The sequence below is a fragment of the Vipera berus genome (assembly GCF_964194415.1).
Source record: "Vipera berus genome assembly, chromosome: 2".
Taxonomy (NCBI): Eukaryota; Metazoa; Chordata; class Lepidosauria; order Squamata; family Viperidae; genus Vipera; species Vipera berus.
In genome coordinates this window covers 143,956,779-143,976,561 of record NC_138203.1, presented here as the reverse complement: position 1 = coordinate 143,976,561, position 19,783 = coordinate 143,956,779, and the positions used below count along the sequence as shown (strand labels likewise).

General features: G+C 39.7%; 1 protein-coding gene across 1 annotated transcript in view; it reads right to left on the bottom strand.

The window, feature by feature from the left end:
- Positions 1–10,840, bottom strand: part of FMNL3 (formin like 3) — a 109,291-nt gene extending 98,451 nt beyond the window's left edge. Inside the window, exon 1 of the mRNA XM_081320895.1 lies at positions 10,521–10,840. Within this exon, the coding sequence (XP_081177021.1) occupies positions 10,521–10,637 (117 nt within the window). The 5' untranslated portion in view covers positions 10,638–10,840. The remainder of the gene's footprint in view (positions 1–10,520) is intronic.
- Between the last annotated feature and the right edge of the window lie 8,943 nt (positions 10,841–19,783).

Here is a 19,783-nt window from a genome sequence, read left to right as displayed (position 1 = left end):
TATATTTTCATCCTCTAATACCTTTGCTTCTAATATAGAGTTCTTTTGACTGAGATCCTCCACTTTTTCACCCAGCTGTTGCACACATTCAGCTACACTTTCAATCATAGACAACATGTCTACCCTCATTGCTCTAAACTTCTCTTCCATCTTCTTCTCCAATTTCTCCTCCAGCTTTTTCAACTTTTCATCCATCATATCAGACATTAACCGTGAATGCTTTTCAAGAGCATCTTGTAATTCCTTAAGCGTCAGTGCTGGAGGAAATGCAGGAGAAAGCAAAGCTTGCAACGAGGTCTGTTGCACCGGGGAAGACCCCGCACTCCGAAGAGCTTTAGAAGTCTTGGCCGCCATCTTTCCCCACTTTCACTTATTGCGCACTTTCACTTTAAAGCTATAAAATCCATTGAGCTAGAGAGTAAAGCTAAAAGTCCACATCACCTTGACCTCCTGTATCGCTCTGCCTGCATCTTGATACTCAAAAGTATTTCCTTTTGGCAGGGGTGGTTGCTAACGCCTGGCTCTGCTCCAAAAATCACGGAGCAGAGACGTGCGCAGCTCGGAGCAACCCAGGCTTCGGGGGGGCTCAATCCTTCAGCCGCCCAAACTCTCAGCTCAGGCGGCCCCGGAGAGCTCAACCCCTACCTGGGGCCTCACCCCCTCCTCTTCTCCCGAGGAGGGGGCTTCAAATCCATCTAAACAGCTGATCGGCGCTATTTACGATGGAAAAAACACAGCTGCGGAGCGGGCAGCCCGGAGACGGCTGTCTTCGGAGTCGCGTCGCCACCGGAAGTCCAATATTTGATTTAATTTCTATACCTTCCTCTCTTCTCCTCATTTATTTCCCAGGAATATCCAAATGAAATTCTGTTGATAATTTTTAAAACAAATTTTAAAAACAAACCTCGAACCTCAAATATATTATGCCAACTCAGTGCAGTTTCAACATTTGCCCCAATCAAATGGTATGTCTGTTTAAAAAGGCTCGTTTGAAAAGGTTAAAAAAACACAGTGACAATGCTAAACTGAGAAACAGCATTTGAAGCCTGGAATACAATATATATTGCCATATTGTGAACAATATGTAGCCAACTACAATGTAGTTGAGAGACCCCCAGGTCTTATTTATGCATTTAATTTAAAAAAATGTATTATTGTTAGGGATTGCCACCATGCTTTCTGGCAGGAAATTTATACCCTTAAAAAGTGGAATGTACAACAAGCAGAAAGTCAACAGATAAAGCATTTTTTTATTACCACACCTCTGAACTAAGGAAATATATGCTGAATTCTGACTGTTCACTGAAATTACAGAAGACTTGCTGGAAAGTATTTCCACTCTTAGAAAGCAGAGATCAATGGGAATCAGGAATCCATTCTTGGCTTCCCTAGTTTTAAATCCCAGCACTGGGAGAAAAAACAGCAATCTGGCAATAATTAGAGGGCAAAGCCTGACAGGGTTTTTACATTTTTTATTTTGTAAATGGGTTTTTCTCGCCTTCCCATACAAGTACTTCCAGAGCGGCTAACAATTAAAACACAAAATAATACCGGATGGATAAAAACCAGAATGTATCCAAAAAAGAATTAGACGATTCAGCCTTTCCAAACCAAACTTCTCTTTCTTTGTCCACCCTATACCATAGTTTGAAACATGCTCCTTGAAAATCCAAACACACTTGGCAACAGAGGAACCAAAGTATTGGAAGTCCTGGCGGCAGCTGCCAGCTAATTATTCCTCAATTGGTATTTTCATGGTGTAATTACACTCTTGTGATATGCTGGTAACAGATTTCAGACATTTAATGATGGGACACCCAGAGGACCTCCGTTTGTGAAAACTACACTAACTCACTTAGTTTCCTCTACAGCTTGCTATCCCTTCCTTCACTGGCATTCTTTCATTATTCCCATATATCCTTCCATACAAGCTTTCCCTTCACATGCCCTTTCTCACTGCTATGAGCATCAGTGCAGCAGCCATTTTGCCAGCCCCAAGGCAGGAAGGAGAGAGAATGTAGTATAGTAGTTGCTAAGCAACCATGACAGCAATTCTCTCCAACATCCTCCAGGCTGAGGATCCAAATGATTAGGGCAGACATCCACATTTTCCTCTGGAGTCCAATCCAGAAGGCTCCTCCTTTCCTCAGAGCTGAGGATAAGAGCTCCTGGCTGCCTGCCTCATTCCCCAGCTCCCTATCTAACAACCACTTCCATTTTCCATGAAATAATACTTCCTAATTTAAACCCTCCCCGTTGATGAGATGCTGTTCCCAAGGAAGTGATGCAACATGACTGCAATTCCTGCAATGCTACTGGGCTACAGCCCATGCATTTAGGCCTCCATGGGGATTTGGCAGCCAATCCTACAAACCAAACTTTCCGAATTGGTTCCCCATTTACTTTGCCGGGGTAGGAACCACTGTTCCCTCTTCTATGCCTGTTTTCATTCCGTCTCTAAACAGAAAGGCATTCCAGTCCTCCCCACCCTGAGAGAAAAAAGCTCGGGGTGTTTCTTCCAGATGAAATATTGCAAAGAAGCATAAGTTTCTCCTCTGCTGGAAATACGCCGAGAGGAAACCAATAACTATTTCCACCGCTTTTTACCCACCCCTGTACAGAATTAACTGAGCAGGGAGGGATGCCATATGCTTCTAAAACGTCATGCCGTTAGTAACTGTGTCTATGGCTGTGTGGGAAATTCAGCCCCTTGCCAGGGAAAGCTCCCTTTGAAATCTCAAACCGGAAGTCCAAATGCTGAAACACAACCTAGCCAGCCAGCTGGATTCCATTGAACGAGGGTCTTCTTGAGTTCTTTTCCTTCAAATTGAGACCAACACAGAATTGCTTCTCAAATCTAACATTAAGCACACAGAGACATGCACCAATTAAAACTGAAAAATCTTTTTTTTTCAATCAAAGCATGCTTAGGAGTTGTTTGCTCTCTATGTTCATCAAACTTCTGATTACTTCACTGAAAAAAATCACCATGTTCTAGTTTTTATGACTATTCAAGCCTTTTGCAATGCTGAAGCCATGCCTATCAAAGCCAAAAAGAAATGTTCAGAAAAAAGCACCTTATTCTGTTTTAACCCAGGCTTGTACATTGTTATTCCATAGAACTTTGAAGCCTCAGGTAAAAATGAAATAGTGCTCCCCATTTTTCAACAGTTCAGGTATAGATACACCAAGATTGCGACAACAATTGTATAAATTAAGATCTATAGGTAACTGGATGGCTTAAATTTACCCAGTCCATATTACGTATACATACAATTAACCTGACCAAAATTCATTATAATTTAGAAATTATTGTAGTCTACCAAATAATGTTAACCACGCCTTGCAACTACCCCCAAAACAGCCCTAGTTCAGAACCAAACTTCAGCAAAGGAAAACAGCTCTTTCTCAGCAATTTCTTTCATACCAAAACAAACATGTGGTAATTTAACATCACAGTCAGAGATTTAGGATATGGAACAACTGCTAAAGCCTAATAGTACAGAACTGGCAAAGCTTGCTGAAATTGAATCATTTTTTTTGGTATTCATTGGAAAAAAAACACCCTATCCTACCTAGAAAATTAACATATTGGGGGAAAAGCTTCCCGTTTCTTAAGGAGGAGTCTTTGATCCTGGGAGCCTGTGCCTAAAATCAGAAATCACTCTGCTGCCACTTCATTGGTCATCACAGTGAGAACCAAACCTCAAGTGATTCCCAAATTCATATGCCATTATCAGTTTATCCATAATAGCTTAACAATATGTTTATAAAGACATATTGTAAAAGGTTGTATTTATACTTCAGTTATGTGGAAGGTAGATATTTGCAGGCCTCACTGAGAGATTATTTCCATTTTTTTTCAGTCTCAGCAAATGCCTCTGTTTATGGAGTAACTGTAACATTTCAAAACATCACTTTCCCAGCCTGTCTCAAAGGGAGGAGAGTTTGTGAAAGCTTGCTCTCTAAGGAAGGGTGGGCCCAGACCGTTTAAGGTTTTAAAGGTCAGTAGCAGCTTCTTAAGCTGCATCTGGAAACAAACTGGCAGACAATCCAATTCACTTACAGTAGTGTTGTGATTATATTCTTCCTCCATCCTCCAAACAGCTGTGGCAGGTTTTTCATTCATTTTGTAATGTAGAAATCAGCCATCAAGTGGGCAAATCAAGTTCCCTAAGGAGCATCAACTAACCTCACATTGCAACACTTTTCATTTCCTCTCCCAGAAAAATGGAGTATAATTGTTGGTTCGGCATTACAGAGTTACTAAAATACTGACCAAAAAATGTTATAAAAGCATTTTATAAACAGAAACAAACAATGGATACAGATTAAACATGCATTTCTAATAATACAAAAATGCAGAAACCTTGAAATGCAGTAACAAAATTCACTTTTCTATATAGTTATCAACTGATTTAAAAATCATTTATATGAATACTAACGACTGTAGACTTATCTACCACATAAGAATGAGAACCATTATGGGAGAGACTCAAACTATTTCAGGCAATGTCTGTAAAAGCAATTTTAGTATAAAAATCATATCTAATTCATTAATTGTTACTGTATTTAGTTACTAGATTAGATACTTATTTTTGGAACAAATATAAATATTCATACATTATTTTGGGATACTGTTAACCCAACTTTCCCTAACTTGCTGCCCTCCACAAATCCTTAAATCTGAAACAAATCAAGCTGGAGAAAGAAGGATTAACACATGAAATGTTATTACATGTAATAGCATTTAAGTCTACTAGCTCAATCTGGTCCTTTGATCTTGCTTAATTGTCAGCAGTACAGGTTATGACAATTGAGCCCCAAATTTATGTCGCAAAGTGAAAAATGTGTTGAGTTTTGCCCCTTATGACTTTTCTTGCCACATTTGTTGTGAATCACTGCAGTTGTTAATTTAGTAACGTGGTTGTTCAGGGAATCTAGCTTCCCCATTGACTTTGCTAGTCAGAAGGTTGCAAAAGGTGATCACATGTCCCCAGGACACTGCAACCGTCATAAATGTGAGTCAGTTGTCAAACATCGAATGGAAATCACATGACCATGGAGATGCTGCAATGGTTATTATAAGTGTGAAAATGGTCACTTTTTTCAGTGCCGTTGTAACTTTGAACAGTCACTAAGCGAACTATTGTAAGTTGAGGACTACCTGTATTCAAATTAGGAAAAAGTAGGAAAAGGGGGTGGCAGAACAGGTCATCTTTCCTTTTTCTTATGTTGTTCCTAATATCTTTGGGTTTAAATGGCTGTACTAACTTTGGCTAATACTGTATGGGGGAGGAGTCTGAAAGAAGGTTTTGGGCTTTCATTAAAGCACCATTATATAACTAAAATGTTACTTTATATCTTTTGAAATTTATGGCATTCTTACAGTCAGTATATTTTCATATACCACATTCATATACCATATTCCATATTCACTGGAAGGGTCGAATCCATAGTCTGTGGGCAAGCCTTTTTTGCAATCGCCCAAGACTGCACCAGAAAATATGATGGCAATAAGAAAAGCATGCTTTCCACAAATTTTCAGAAGAGAAACATATCAATAAAATCCATTCCAAATTGGTGAGATTTGGCAGAATATTTTTTTTTGGAATTATGAACAAATTATGGTGTGTTAAGCATTGAATGGACTTAGGCCATTTATCAATATTTAAAAATATTTAACATATTTTTCAATATTTTTCAAAAACTGAGAAGAAGCCCAAGAATTCTGTTCTGCCCCTCCACAGACGTCATTACATTTATGTTCCTGTGGCTCTTGGATGCCAATTATAATTTTTAAAAATGTAATCTCTCATTACACAAAGGATCTCACTTCTCATCTATAACACACAAAGAACAGATCTTGTCCAGGACTACAGTTTCCAGACTAATGTAACATATTTGCAGAGATAAAGGAGAATTAATTAAAAAAATCATAAACTCTACTGCTTTTCCATAGTATTATTACAATGAGCAAAAAAGAACAGCAAAAGGCCCTAAGAGATCAAATTAAATTGTTCCAGCCTTGAGTGTGAGATCTGGGACACAAAACACACTGTTCACACTGGAGAGTGGATTAAACTGATTAATTACTAGTTAGTTCAGAATTGTAGAATAGTATGCCATAGGAAAGCAGCATGACTGACAGACTCCAATTACATCACAGAATGCCAATATATCTTCCTCTGTATTACACTTACCATACTGCTTAAGCTTGCCCTGAGGAAGATTAAAGATTAAAGCTGCATCTGTTTAAATTATGAACTGTAATTCATCAGCCATAAAGGCTGAGACCTTCACAAATATAGGCTGCTCTTTATTTTTTCAGAACCATGTGTATTCCACCAAGACCATCCCACACACATATATGCATGTTAAACATTATAATTCTACATCCACTAAATTCAAATTCCACGTTTAGTTTGGAACTAGGAACCAGAGCAATTTATGCTAATTGATCAGACATGCATATATTTACTTATTTTGCAGCATTTTTGTGTTGTATTTGCATTTTCTTCTACTTGTTACTCCTTCCCACGGATATGGAAAACAACCTTCCAATAACTAGGAATGTTATTATGTCCAAGCTTGTGATTACTAAATCTCATTTTTATATTACAGGCAGGCTTTACCTAATGCTTTCAAAAACATCCTCAGTCATAAAAGCTAGCCAAAGATGTGCTTGTTTTTAATTTTTTAAAAAAAAATCAAACTAAGAACTTCAGGATGCTGAATTCTGTACTTACATATGGTGCTCCTTCTCATCCTAAACTGCAAAATAGGACCTGCAATATTACATTAGTAGAATGTGGGTGTTGTTACGAGCTGGAACTCAAAGGTAGAATGGTTTGCATGCAAAATTTTCCAGTATGTGGGCCCAGCATCTCCAGCCAACAAGACATCAGTGTGGAGAGCTGCTGTCAATCATAGTGGACAACTAATGGAGTTAGAAGCAGCAATGGTTTGGTAACATATAACAGTTTCTTTAATCCAGTATTATGTACTTTTGAATTACCATATTATTTCCTAAAGTGGCAATATTCACAGAATAACCTACCCACTGAGAAAAGGTTCATAAAGGAGAAAACTATGTATAACATGCTGTCAACTTCCTCTCATTCTGACATCACGGGAGTGGAATTTTTTGACAAACAAACTCTCCATTAACTAAGGAAAAAACAACTACATGGAGATCCCCTCCCCCAGGTATATTACTACAAGTATCACTAAAAGCTCATCATTTGTCTTGAAATCTCAAATCATTCACAGTGAAAGTGTCAACATTTTATTAAATTTCTCAGGGAATTCCCCTGTGGTTTTTGTGTGGGGCGGGGGAGGTGGCTAACTAAAATCCAGCATCCTGTTTTGCAGGCTATAATGGCAAAATGTCTTCTGGGCATGCAGATGAAGATCAATAATGTACCTAATGTGTCTATTAATACACTTTCCCTTACTATAGAAGTGTGTTTTATACATGTATCTGGATGACACGAACTTAGACAACTAAATTCCTCTATCTAAATTCCTAAGAGAAATGCTGTGCAGGTGTTTAAACCTGGATCTTCTTAGTCTAGGGATAAGTAAGATAACAGCAACAATAATAATTAATAGAGTTGGAAGGCACCTTGGATGTCTTCTAGTACTACCTACCCCCTACCCCCCCCAGGAAACCCAATACCATTTCAGACAAAGTTCTTTTCTGTGTTTACATTTGAGGAGTTTAAAATGGCATCCACTTGTTCTTTAATTCCCCCCCCCCCCATGTAGTCAGGAAGGAGGGATTTAAGGAAATCTTTGCCCCTTAACCTCCTCCTTTCCAAGTGCACAACAGTCTAAAAAGTTACACACACACACACACCCCAAACACTCTGGGCTTTGTGATCTGCAAGTTCAGTAGTATGCAGGCCACAGACTGTTCTCTCCTGTGACAGTCAAGCACCCTATCTTACTTTTTCCCACCCACATGAGAGAATGAGACCTGTATTCCAATGCATATAGCAGGTACCAAGAGAAGGCTACTTTAGTAACACAATTGATTTGTCTTCTTGTGGAATTCTGAAATGTTTCTTATCAATGTATCAGCAGAAGGGACTTGCATGATTTTGTAAACTGTTTTGCGCAAAAACCTCTTAATGTGTAAATTTTCATAATGGAAAATAAGTCAACATTCCCCACTAGTGCTACCTTACTATGGGCTTGGGATGGAAGATGTTTATATGGGACATTTCTAAAGATCTTGTACAAGTGGCCAGACAAGCTGAATAGGTACATTCTTAAACTCTGCATCATCCTGCAATAGCCAGCAACATGTAGCAACTACAGGAGGGTTAAGAATGCAGTGAAGATGCTTTGCCAGGAATGATAGATTCTTCGAGGGAGCGTATCTCAATTCATTCTCAGAATATACCAAGGGAGGACATTTGTTGACTCTATTAGACAAATCCTTATCCTCACTGTTGGCAGTCTTAGCCCTTCAAACATTAAATCTGGAAGGGGAATGTCTGTTTTTTGTTTTTGTTGTTGTTTTTTGAAGAAGCAGCTTACAAGTTTTTACAAGAAACTCAATGGGTGAAGAAAAGTTCACACACCAGACCTTCACAGTACAGTCAAGGTGCAAAAGTCTAAGGCAACAAGATACAAAAGTGGCTCTTGCATTTTGGGCAAGTGACTGGTCAAGGTTCCTCTCAGCCTAATCTGAGGATAGTGGGAGGAACAAAGTGAACAAGCGCTACACATACTGCCAAGAACTTCTGGGAAGAATATTAAATGTAACATCTAAAAGCATGTCTAGTTCCACATTCATATTTCATCCCGATATGTTTATGGAAGTAGGAGGTGCCACACAACTGTTCCTTTCTTCTTTTTATGGGAGCAGCCACAAGGTTACCTTCTAGTCTTTTAGTTACAAATCCTAAATGAATTTCACCACATTAATTCTTAACATCACAGCTGTTAATACATATTGGGAGTATTACTAGAAATCGAAATCAATAAATAAATCACAGAAACCCTGTATAATCCCATATCGTTTTCTATTTGGATTAAATAGCAATTATAAAACCTCATTTTATAGCCAGCATCATCATTCCTTACATAGATATGGTTTGATTATCCATGCTTTTTTGAATAAACCATAACTGGTTGAGTTGATACAACGTGTAACCCAAAATACAAGGTTTAAATCTGTAAAGGTTGGGTCCACAATATTTGTATTAAATTAAAACCAAACAATGCACATTAGGGTTTAGAACCTTGTGCAAATTAGATTATAGGTTTCCAAGCCACAAGATTCTGGGTAAACAAGATCAATTGGATTCAGATTTTTTTAAAAATTATAAAAATCCATCAGCTGAATCCATTGATGTTTTCCATCAAAGCTTGGGCAGGACAGAACTAGACCATATCCCAGACACTGTCGCTTCATATACTTTTCCCATTCAGATCAGTCTTGGGGGGGAAAAAACCCCAAATATTGCAGCATTTCTGTAAATCAGGTGAGTAGGAAAAAAAGAGAAATCAACCAAATTCCATGGTTGTGAGGAAAAATCAGGATGAACAATGAAGGGGCTATGGAAAAAAAAGATTAACTTTTTTTTAAAGGATATCCTATGTGGAGTGGATAAAAGCAAGAAAGTGGAAGGAAATTAATATCTGCTGACATTTCCCACTAGAATTATGAAATGATGAGGGTTAGATAATAGGGTTAAAGCAGAGGCAACAAAAGGAAAAAAAAACAAGGATCACTGACCCCTAGGCTCTTAATCAAATTCCCACCTTGGCCTAGAACACTTTGATGCAGATCTGAAATTTTAAGAGAAATTTGCCTGCCACCAATCACACATTTCAAGCAGATTAAAAAGTGGGCATCTGTCAAAACCAAGCCTCAAGCTTCTGCAGGATCTGAGTAGATATATAAAGAGATACCTGCGGGATTAAGAGCATGACCAATGCAACTGGGGGGGGCAGGTATCTAATAGGGAAAAAATCTCGGCTGACAAACACAGATGCATGTGATTATCTCTGAAATGACATGGTCTACTTGGAAGAACTGCCACCTCGCTGGGAATCTTGCTCCGCAGGGGAAATAGTCGAGCATACAGTATTATAGGCGCACAAGAGTAACAGAAAATCCGACCAGGCAAGAAGTGGGGAAACAACCAGAATAAGTGGAGGTTAGGGAGGCAACCACCAGGGTTTGGGCTTCAATCCCAGCGAAAGCGAGAGATCCAGAATGCTTTCCTGGATCTTATGGGACCGGGGAAAAAAAGTGTCTGAAAAAGTTGGGAGAGCGGGAAAGGAAAAGGAAAAAAGGAGCAAGGCACTGGCGGCTGGCGATCCATCTCTGCAACTAGAGAGAGAGGCTCGAAAGAAACCGATTTCCAGCAACGTCGGAGATGCGAACGAGTTTATTTGCAATAAACGCTGCGAATTCCCCGGGGCAGCGTGGGGGGTGGGGCGAAGAGGAATCTATGCAGGGATCTGACGGGGAGGGGGGGATTGGAGGAGGGGTCTCTCACCAGCACCATCGCGAATCGCTCTTCCAGCTCCCCCTGATCCGGCATGGGAACTCTTCCCGGCGGGGGCGGCAACAGCCCGGGACCCCCGCCCGGCTCCCCGCTCTCCGCGTTCCCCATCCCCGGCCCAGGCGGCTCCAGGGGAGGCGGGGGTGACTCGGCCCGTCTGGATCGTTGGTGTAGAAGTGAGCCGCCGTGGGCAGGCGGCTACAGCTACCTCCCGATCCCTCCCTCTGTGCCCGGCCTGGGACAAGACGGGGCTGTCGGGACCGCCCCCAGCACCGCCTGCCCGAAGACATCGTCCGTCCAATAGAAGAAAGTAAGGACGGCTCCTTCCCGGCCCTCCCTCCCTCCTTCCTCCCCAAGATGTGCTGCCCCTTCCCAAGAAGCCTCTTCGTCCACACGTGGCGCCCCCAAATTGCAGGCGTGTCTGCAAAGGTCTCTTCGCAGCGCGGGCGAGGTGGAGGTTCAACACCTGAAGAGGGCGCTTGTTTTGAGGCAACACCCCAACTTCGCCTCTTTTCCCTCAAGGCCCAGCCCTGCTCGCACGATTGGCGAAGAAGCCCCCTAATTGATCGCTCTCGATAGGGCTCGACTTGCGAGACGTAAAAAAAAATGGAAGGTCCAACTAATGTGACTTTAGCTACTTTTAAGTTCACATTCATTCGAGGGGGGGACTCGGCTGAAGAATGGAAATGCTTTAGACCCGAGTTCCGCTCGGGGTATCTTCGAAGTCAGTCCGCTACGTTCGGGTTCTTTTTATTAAGACTTGGACTCCATAGCCCTTTCTAGTCTAGTCCTACGATACTCTCGAGTCCAATCCTCTCTGGTTTCAGCGAGTATGAGGGACACTCGGCCACGTAAAGGAGCACGTATAGGGCACCCGGCAACTGCAGAGTAACTATCGTACTTTAGATATTTTTTTCCCAGAAATGAAGCTCGGTGGTGAAGGGGGGAAAAAAAGTACGACCTACAATCTTGAACATACTTCACACCGGGATCCTAAGACCGTAACTCAGAATCCTCCTGTTGTTTTAAAGATTGCACCCCGTTGCGTTCTCCATAGGAACCTGAACGTGAAATAGTTATACGTGTATTTTTATACCTACATAAATACCTACATAAATACCTCTAAACCTGAGTTCGGGGGAACTGTCTTCCCGAGCAAACTGAAAACTAAAGGGTGCATCTTTCTAAAAAAAAAAAAAAAAGACGTTACTCCGAAAATGTACTCTCCGGTCCTGAGAGCGAAAGACAGGATCGAGGTGGAGCTTTGCCCAGAAAAATTACACGCCTTTCCCCGGGTCTTGTGCACTCAGTAAACTGAGTCAAGAGGACAAAGGGAGCCGTTACTCAATCCTGCCCCTCCCACTGCTAGGCATCTGCTGTTTGCGACAGGAAAAGAACGGCTGCCCCCTAATGGAGAAGGGCGGAATAGCGGCGGTCCTGACCGTCATTTCAAAGAGCGCATCTTTGCCTGGTTTCAGATAAGCGCTTACGTAGGCATGACAGAATTGAGACGGCAGCATCGTGTCTAACTGGGATAATAGTTTTCTCAGATACACTTAACAGCTGCATGATAGGTGGACATTGGTAAAATATATCAATCATTGTAATTTCCTCATCATAACGGGAAAGGTTATTTTATCAATCTGTAGCTCTTCTAGGTACAAGGGGGAAAAAACATTACTGGGAATTTGCTGCAACAGCCTGTCCTAAGTTTGCACCTTCCAGATGTGCATGGATCACAGTTCCCAATCACAAATAGACTACCTGAATACAAAACAAAGCAAAAGCTCAAATATTTAAATGGTACAGAAGAAGGAATTATGGCGGTTGTGTTCTGTTATACAGAGGTGAGAAACAATGTTTCTATGGAAATTGTTCTACAGACCTATTAAAATACAGATGCCCTATTCTGCAGATGAAGATTCTGTGCAAAGATTAGCCAAGGAGTGTAGCTTCAAGTATTATTTAAGTTTTGTTTTTGATTCAGCTATGATGGTTATATAATTTGAAAAGAAATTACCTGGGAAAAGCTACTGATACCAAATTATTAAATTATCAAATTTAACAATGCCCTTTCTCTACAAGCTGGACAAAAATTCTTTGCTATTCAATTCTAATAAGACAACATACACAGAGAGACAATAGAACGACTATAAAGCTAATGTCTATTAAACCTATGAAAATAAATCTATTAAATACTGTTAATTAAAACTAACAGAGTGAGCGCATGTTACTCATCCCAGCTTCTGCCAACCTAGCAGTTAGCATGTAAAAATGCAAGTAGAAAAATAGGGACCACTACTGTGGGAAGGTAACAGTGTTCCATGCGCCTTTGGCATATAGTCATGCCGGCCACATGACCACGGAGACGTCCTCGGACAAATGCTGGCTCTTCGGCTTTGAAACGGAGATGAGCACTGGCCCCTAGAGTTGGAAACAACTAGCACGCATGTGCGGGGGAACCTTTACCTTTAATATCTAATTATAATAGTAATCATATTATTTTAAAATGATATCTAAGAGACTACAAAGCTATGATTTTAAAATGCAATATATCTAAATAACAAACCACCCTCTGATCAGAAAATAAATGTGTAAGATTGCTGGCCTGGCTGATATTTCTTAATTAGATTTAGATCTAACCCAAGGTCACTCAGAATTGGTTTCATTATAAAACTGAGAGGCCAGCATTAAGCTGATTTACACAGTAACCTTGAAAGTAAGGGTGCTAGGAAGAAGCAGTGAAGAAAGATGTTTGATGGTTCACCATGCCAAGGGGTCTGAAAGGTATCATCCCTCTAAGACAACCAAATAATATGACAGAGGGACCACGTAAATGTCCTCTGCTTAGGGATTCCTGTCTGCATGAGATACACTGTAGATACTCAAAGTATGACTTTTACAAATAGGAAGTATTGGAACTCTTAACAAATTTGGATCAGTTGTTCCACACCCATTATAAGCTGCCTGAAAAGAATTCTTGACTGTTTATAACCCACTAGGGACAAGTGGAAAAGAAGTAACCCAATTAATTGTTTCTTCCATATGTAAGGTTTCTTTCATCATCTACCAACTTTCTATGATTGACATAAGAGTTTTTGCTGAATATAAAAAAAAAGATGAAGAGGTTAGCAACATTCTAAAATAAGATATTCTTCAATTGATATGTCAGGCTCTGGGAGAGTATCTAAATAAACTCTGTGTATAGACAGCAAAAAAATGGAATTCTATGGGAACAATTGCAGGGCCTTAATGAAACTCATCCATTTTCAAATGCTGACATTCTATGGTTTTAGCTAGATTATGCCCACATCCTTCTAAAATAGTTAAGAAAGACAGACCGCTGCAAGCATGGGAAGAAGTTTCATTTTGATTCTTGGCTTCAGGCAAATAATGGACATTTTGACGATATGTCTCAGCATGTTTAAATGACTTGCATCTCTCTTTCACACTTTACGGTAGCCTTTCTTAACTTAAGTCAAAATGTTTCATTAAGGCCCTGCAATTGTTCTCATAGAATTCCATTTTTTTGCTGTCTATACACAGAGAGTTTATTTAGATACTCTCCCAAGCAAGGTAGCCATAGTAATGGGAGTTTAACTGTATTAAGTTGTATCCCTCACTGGCAGAGTTTCTTCACTTAATCTGCTCTCCTTAATGGTGTCTAAGATCAGCACCTTAAAATATACACTCGTACAGTAGATGCTAGCAGTCTGTGGCTCTGCAGTATATATATGTTTATAAGGCACAGATCTCTACTTCATAGATGATACACACTTGGTTACATAAAAATTGAGCTTGTCTCTGGACACATGACTGAGGCAGAGCTGTTGGCCTTTAAATAATTCACTTATTATTTATCATTGTAACATATTCTGGCTGTAAGTAGGCAATTATAGTAATTCTAAAAATATGCACATTCAGTACAAATTCAGCTGTGGTTACAATGTATGGGTAATAATGTTTTTAAAAAATTTGTATCCCACTTAATTCTCAATGACACTGGGCTGCCTGCTCGCAGAGAAATTATTAGAAAAACCAATAAAACATAAAGATAAAAGATGGGAAGTGTGATAAAGCAAGGGATATCACTATCTTTCGCCAAAGGCTGGGTGAAAAACCTGGTTTTCATGGCTCTCCTAAACAACAGATTGAAAGCCATCCAGATCTTGGGAGAAACCTTGTTGCAGAGGGCAGGGGCTACTATAGAAAAGGTGTGCTCCTGGGGCCCTGATAGATGCCATTCTTTAATCAAAGGATTCCAGAGCCCCCAACCCTGCAGGATCAAAGTGGCCAGGGAGATGTTATGGGAAAGAGGCAAATAACCTGGCCCTATATCACCTAAGGCAGAGTTGTCAAACTGGCGGCCTGCGAGCCAGATGCGTCACGTGCAGGACACACATGCCCTGTCTCCACAAAATCAAAAAATGTCACAATACATCATGTGATGTGATCGAGTTTGACGCCCATAAGGCTTTATATGTAACAAAAAGCATCTTGAATTGCACCTGGAAGCAAACTGGTGCAGCTTGTGAAACAGATGTATTATATAGGCGTGCCCATTACTGCTTGCACTGCTTCATTCCAGACCATTTAAAGTTTCCTAGTGGTCTTCAAGGACAGCACTATATAAAGCATGTTGCTGTGGTCAACCCACAAGGTGAGTAGGGCATGAGTGACTGTCTAACTCACCTAGGAATGGGTGCAAGTGATGCACCAGATAATGTTGTGGAAAGACCTTCCTGGCCACAGCTGACACTGTTTCTCTAGTAGGAGTTGCGAATTCAAGAAGATCCCTAGACATCCTACTGATTCTGTGTGTGTGTGTGTGTGTGTGTGTGTACACACACACACACACACATATACACACACACATATTGATTTTTTACAGTAACAATCTTTGGTGCTTAGTAAACAATGTATTGTCTGGATTCACATATTTAACAATGATTAATAGTAATTAATTTCTATAATTCCATAGTTAACATGTTGGACAATAATACACTTCCTTGATCCTCTCTGAGTAATGTTCTCATTTTACCAACATTAAGCAAATACAGTTCTTGATATTATTGATACATACAAAATTAGATATAGGCATTTTTGTAGTGTTTATACAAATAATAATAATATTTTAATTTAATTTTAATTTTAATTCCATTTATATCCTGCCCTTCTCCGAAGACTCAGGGCGGCTTACAAGCTTAGCAGTAACCTTCATTCTATGCATATGCCTGCTTATTAGGGCTTTCGCCCCCCCCCAGCGGCATTATTACAAAGTCAGCTTATTGCCCCCAACAATCTGGGTCTTCATTTTACCTACCTCGGAAGGATGGAAGGCTGAGTCAACCTTGAGCCTGGTGGGATGCGAACCTGCACTAATTGCAGGCAGCTGGTGTTACTTAAGGAGGCATCAGCCCACTGCTCCACCAAGGCTCTATATATCAGTATATAACATCTTTTCTAACCAGCTTATATTTCAGTTGTATTTGCAATTAAGGTCTTCTTATTGAATCAATGTAGATCCTGATTTTTGAGCTCTTATTTAAATTTAGTTTCCCATCAGTATTCAAAATATTCTTGTCAGTTATGATTTTCTCCAAGTTAGTTACATTTAAGTGTCCGAACATTTCACTCACTTAAGCCATCCCAATATTTTTATATTTTCCATATCATAAAAAGTGCTATTCTAATTATAAATCACATCCCTCTTACTATAAAATCCATTTATATCCAAAAGTTATCTATTCTTTTAACCATATTTAAATAAATGTTTAGTCGTGTAATTCCCTATCTGGTAAGTCAAATCATCTATTCTCTTAAGTCTAACTCTAGCCTTCTTCCTTTGCCAAGACACTTTCCAAGTCAATGTATTCAAATCACCAAGAATTTTTCCTGTATTTTTATGGATGTTGTTTGGAATGGGAGAGACAATTTAGGTGAAGTGTTTTCTGAGGGGGAGTTTCGCCCATTTATATTCATTAAACAGCTTCCACTTTCCTTCTTCCTCAACTTCTCTTTTCATTTTTTGTCTCCCAAACTCTAGTGATGCTCCTGACAACTCTGTAATCAATTTTATCAGATCTTCTTTCTTGTCCTCAGGTATATTTTGAAATCTGGAAAGATAAGGTGCCTTTTCCATTTCCAGTATTATAAAGTTTGTAGCCTCCATCTTTTGGTCACTTTCGTCTGGTTTATGTTTTGTTTTCTGACTTGTTTATTCTTTGTCCTCATTTTCTGAGTTTTTTAGTTGTGAGCTTAAATTAAAGATTTGCTCATTTATGTTGTCTAAATTATTTTTATTCTCATCTTGGGTTTTTTTGTATGTGTCTTCTTTATGTGAAAGAATTGTCTTTTGAATTAATTTCAGCATAGCATGCATTTCCTCCTGGAAGGTGTTTGCCTTGTCTTGAGGTGTCACTCCTGCAGATCCCTGATATACCAGGCTGGGGGCTTCAGATGAGAGTATTGGGTGTGGTTTCCTACCACTTTTGATTAGATATGCAGCATCCATTTTATCTCCCCCCTCCAGGTATTCTATCAAAAATACCATAATCCCCAAGTATTAGCCTTATCTAATACAACCAATCTTAAGATCCATACAGCAAAGTCTTGTATAGTTCTTATGGTCTTTATGTATGGCCTTTATAATCCAAAATGTTCTGTTGTTAATCCACCACTAAAAACAATGTTTTATTCCTCTCCTCAGGGGTCCAACAATTATCAATTAGCCAAAATTTGCATCCCAAAATGTTCAACCACCTAAGAACAATCCAAGAGCCCTCTCCCCTACAAAAGTAGCTAAAAGTCAAGATTTTTCTTTCTCCACAAATAGTTCTTAAACTTAAAAATCAAAGCTCAGTAGATGTTTATAATCCAGGAAAGTGAGCAGTTTTTATAACGATTGTAGTTCTCATTCTGTGGTAGATAGCCCAATGTATTTTCCTCTGTTCCCAGCTGTTCTCTATTAAACTTAAGAGTCACTGGGCATCAAAAGAACACATTGTTATCTGTTTCTGGGCGTCTTGCCAATTTCTCAGTCAAGGCAGTTGTAATGCTATACTCTGATCCACCACTAGATGTCATTAAATATTCATTTTCCGACATTTATTTATTTATTTATTTATTTATTTATTTATTTATTTATTATGAGACTTGTATGCCGCCCTATCTCCCGAAGGACTCAGGGTGGCTAACAACAATAAAATACAAATAAATACAAATATTAAAAAAGAATTAAATTGTGTCAAAGTCCCACTAAAACCAACAAAAACATTTAAAATCATAATTAAAAACCCCATTATCATCAGTCCAGGTCGGCCTGTTGGAAAAGCTATGTCTTAAGGTCACGGCGAAAGGACCGAAGGTCTGGGGCCATCCGGAGCTCCCGGGGGAGTTGATTCCACCAAGCAGGTGCCCCAACAGAGAAGGCCCTCCCCCTGGAGGGAAACAGAAAATTATTTTCTCATAATTTCATCCCAATTCAAAGAGAAAATCTTAAAATTTCCTCATTTTTTAGGTTTGTCCAAACTATAGCTTTATATTAGTTCTACTTCAATATATTTCTGTCCCCCATAATAATTAAAACACCACTTCCGTCTATGGAAGGGTGGGGCTTCAATCCCCTTCCTTCTCACTTTCAGAGGATTATTATTATTTTTTGCTTCTTGGGGGCTTTTTCCAGACAATCCAGTTGTAAAATAGAAAAGATTGATATTCTCACCCAGTTCCAAACCTGTTGTTCACAATCTGTTCTAGTTGGTGCTTTTTTGCTTCGGTTGTCGGTAGCTTGGGCTAGTCATGGAAGTGCAGCTAGCCTTTCTCCTGCTGGTTTGGAGTGCTTTCTCCAGATCAACCACCATCTTTCCGTGATCAATGGGGGTCCCCTCCTAAATGGGCAACTTTCGACCCATTTAGGGTCCCCTGGCAGAATGAAACAAGCTGTGCGGTATGGAGCCCCACAATCCCTCGGCCGGGTCATTACGGCACAAACCAGAAGTCCCTACTGATTCTGAAGGGGGAAGTTTACCTCATCCAAAGTGAGAGATGGAACATTCCAAAATCTGGGCAGTCCCAAAACCCACAACAATTTGATCAGGGTAGGACTGAGTCAGAGACACTTCCTCCCCATCCAAACTTGTACACCTCTAGGCACTGGGACAGAACTTTGATAGCCTCACTTGGCTGGACCAGGATTGAAAGTTATAACTGGGTTTTATCAGCATATAAATGATTCTGAATTCCAAACTGGCAGACAAAATCACCCATACTAAATCAAATTACATTGATTTTAGGTTTAATCTTTGCTACTTGGAAATGAGTTCCTTGAGTTCAGTGATATATAGTCTCTAGTAAATGTGATTAGAGCTGTTGCAGGTTTTCTAATTTACATTCAAGCTGAATTATTAATATGAATATTAATATGGCTTCATGAATATGGCAGTCATGCTATATTCATAACTTTCATAACTTTTCTAGGCTAAATATATAACATTCCTCTAGCTATTCTCTGGGGAACATAGGCATAGGCCACTTACTACTTTTGCTGTCCCCCACCAGAAACATTGAAACTTCTTGAGATCTTTCTAAACAAAACACCTCAGCCAAATGAGGCTCTGAAATAGGAATGTATGACTCTTCCTCCTTATTATCCCACATGCAAGAATCAAAGCATTATAGAGCTGGAAGAGGCCATTTGAGTCATGAAGCCCAAGCTTAGGAATCAAAATTAAAGCATCCTCAACAGATGGCTAGTGAGGAGCCTGCCACCAGCTTCAACTATCCAACTATTTTTCAGTTTTTCCTAATTTTCAACAGCCATGTCCTGCAGAATAGAATGACAGATCTTAGCCTTCTGTGTAATCCACCTTTAGTATTTAAACTTTAATCTCCTTTGAAGAGATTACTTTGAAAATGAAACTGTAATGTGCACAGGTAGTGTGTGATTTACCACAATTGAACCCAAAATTTTTGTTGCAAGGTAAAACATTTATCAAGTGAATTTTGCCTCATTTTATGACCTTTTGGGCCACAGTTATTAAATGAATCACTGCAGTTGTTAAGTAATATGGTTGTGAACTGAATCTGGCTTCCCCATTGACTTTGCTCTTCAGAAGGTAGCAAAAGGGGATCGCATGACTCCAGGACACTGCAACCGTCATAAATATGAGTCACTTGCCAAGCATCCAAATTTTAATCATGTGGCCATAGGGATACTGCAACTACAGTTTTAAATGTGAAAAATAGTTGTTACTCGT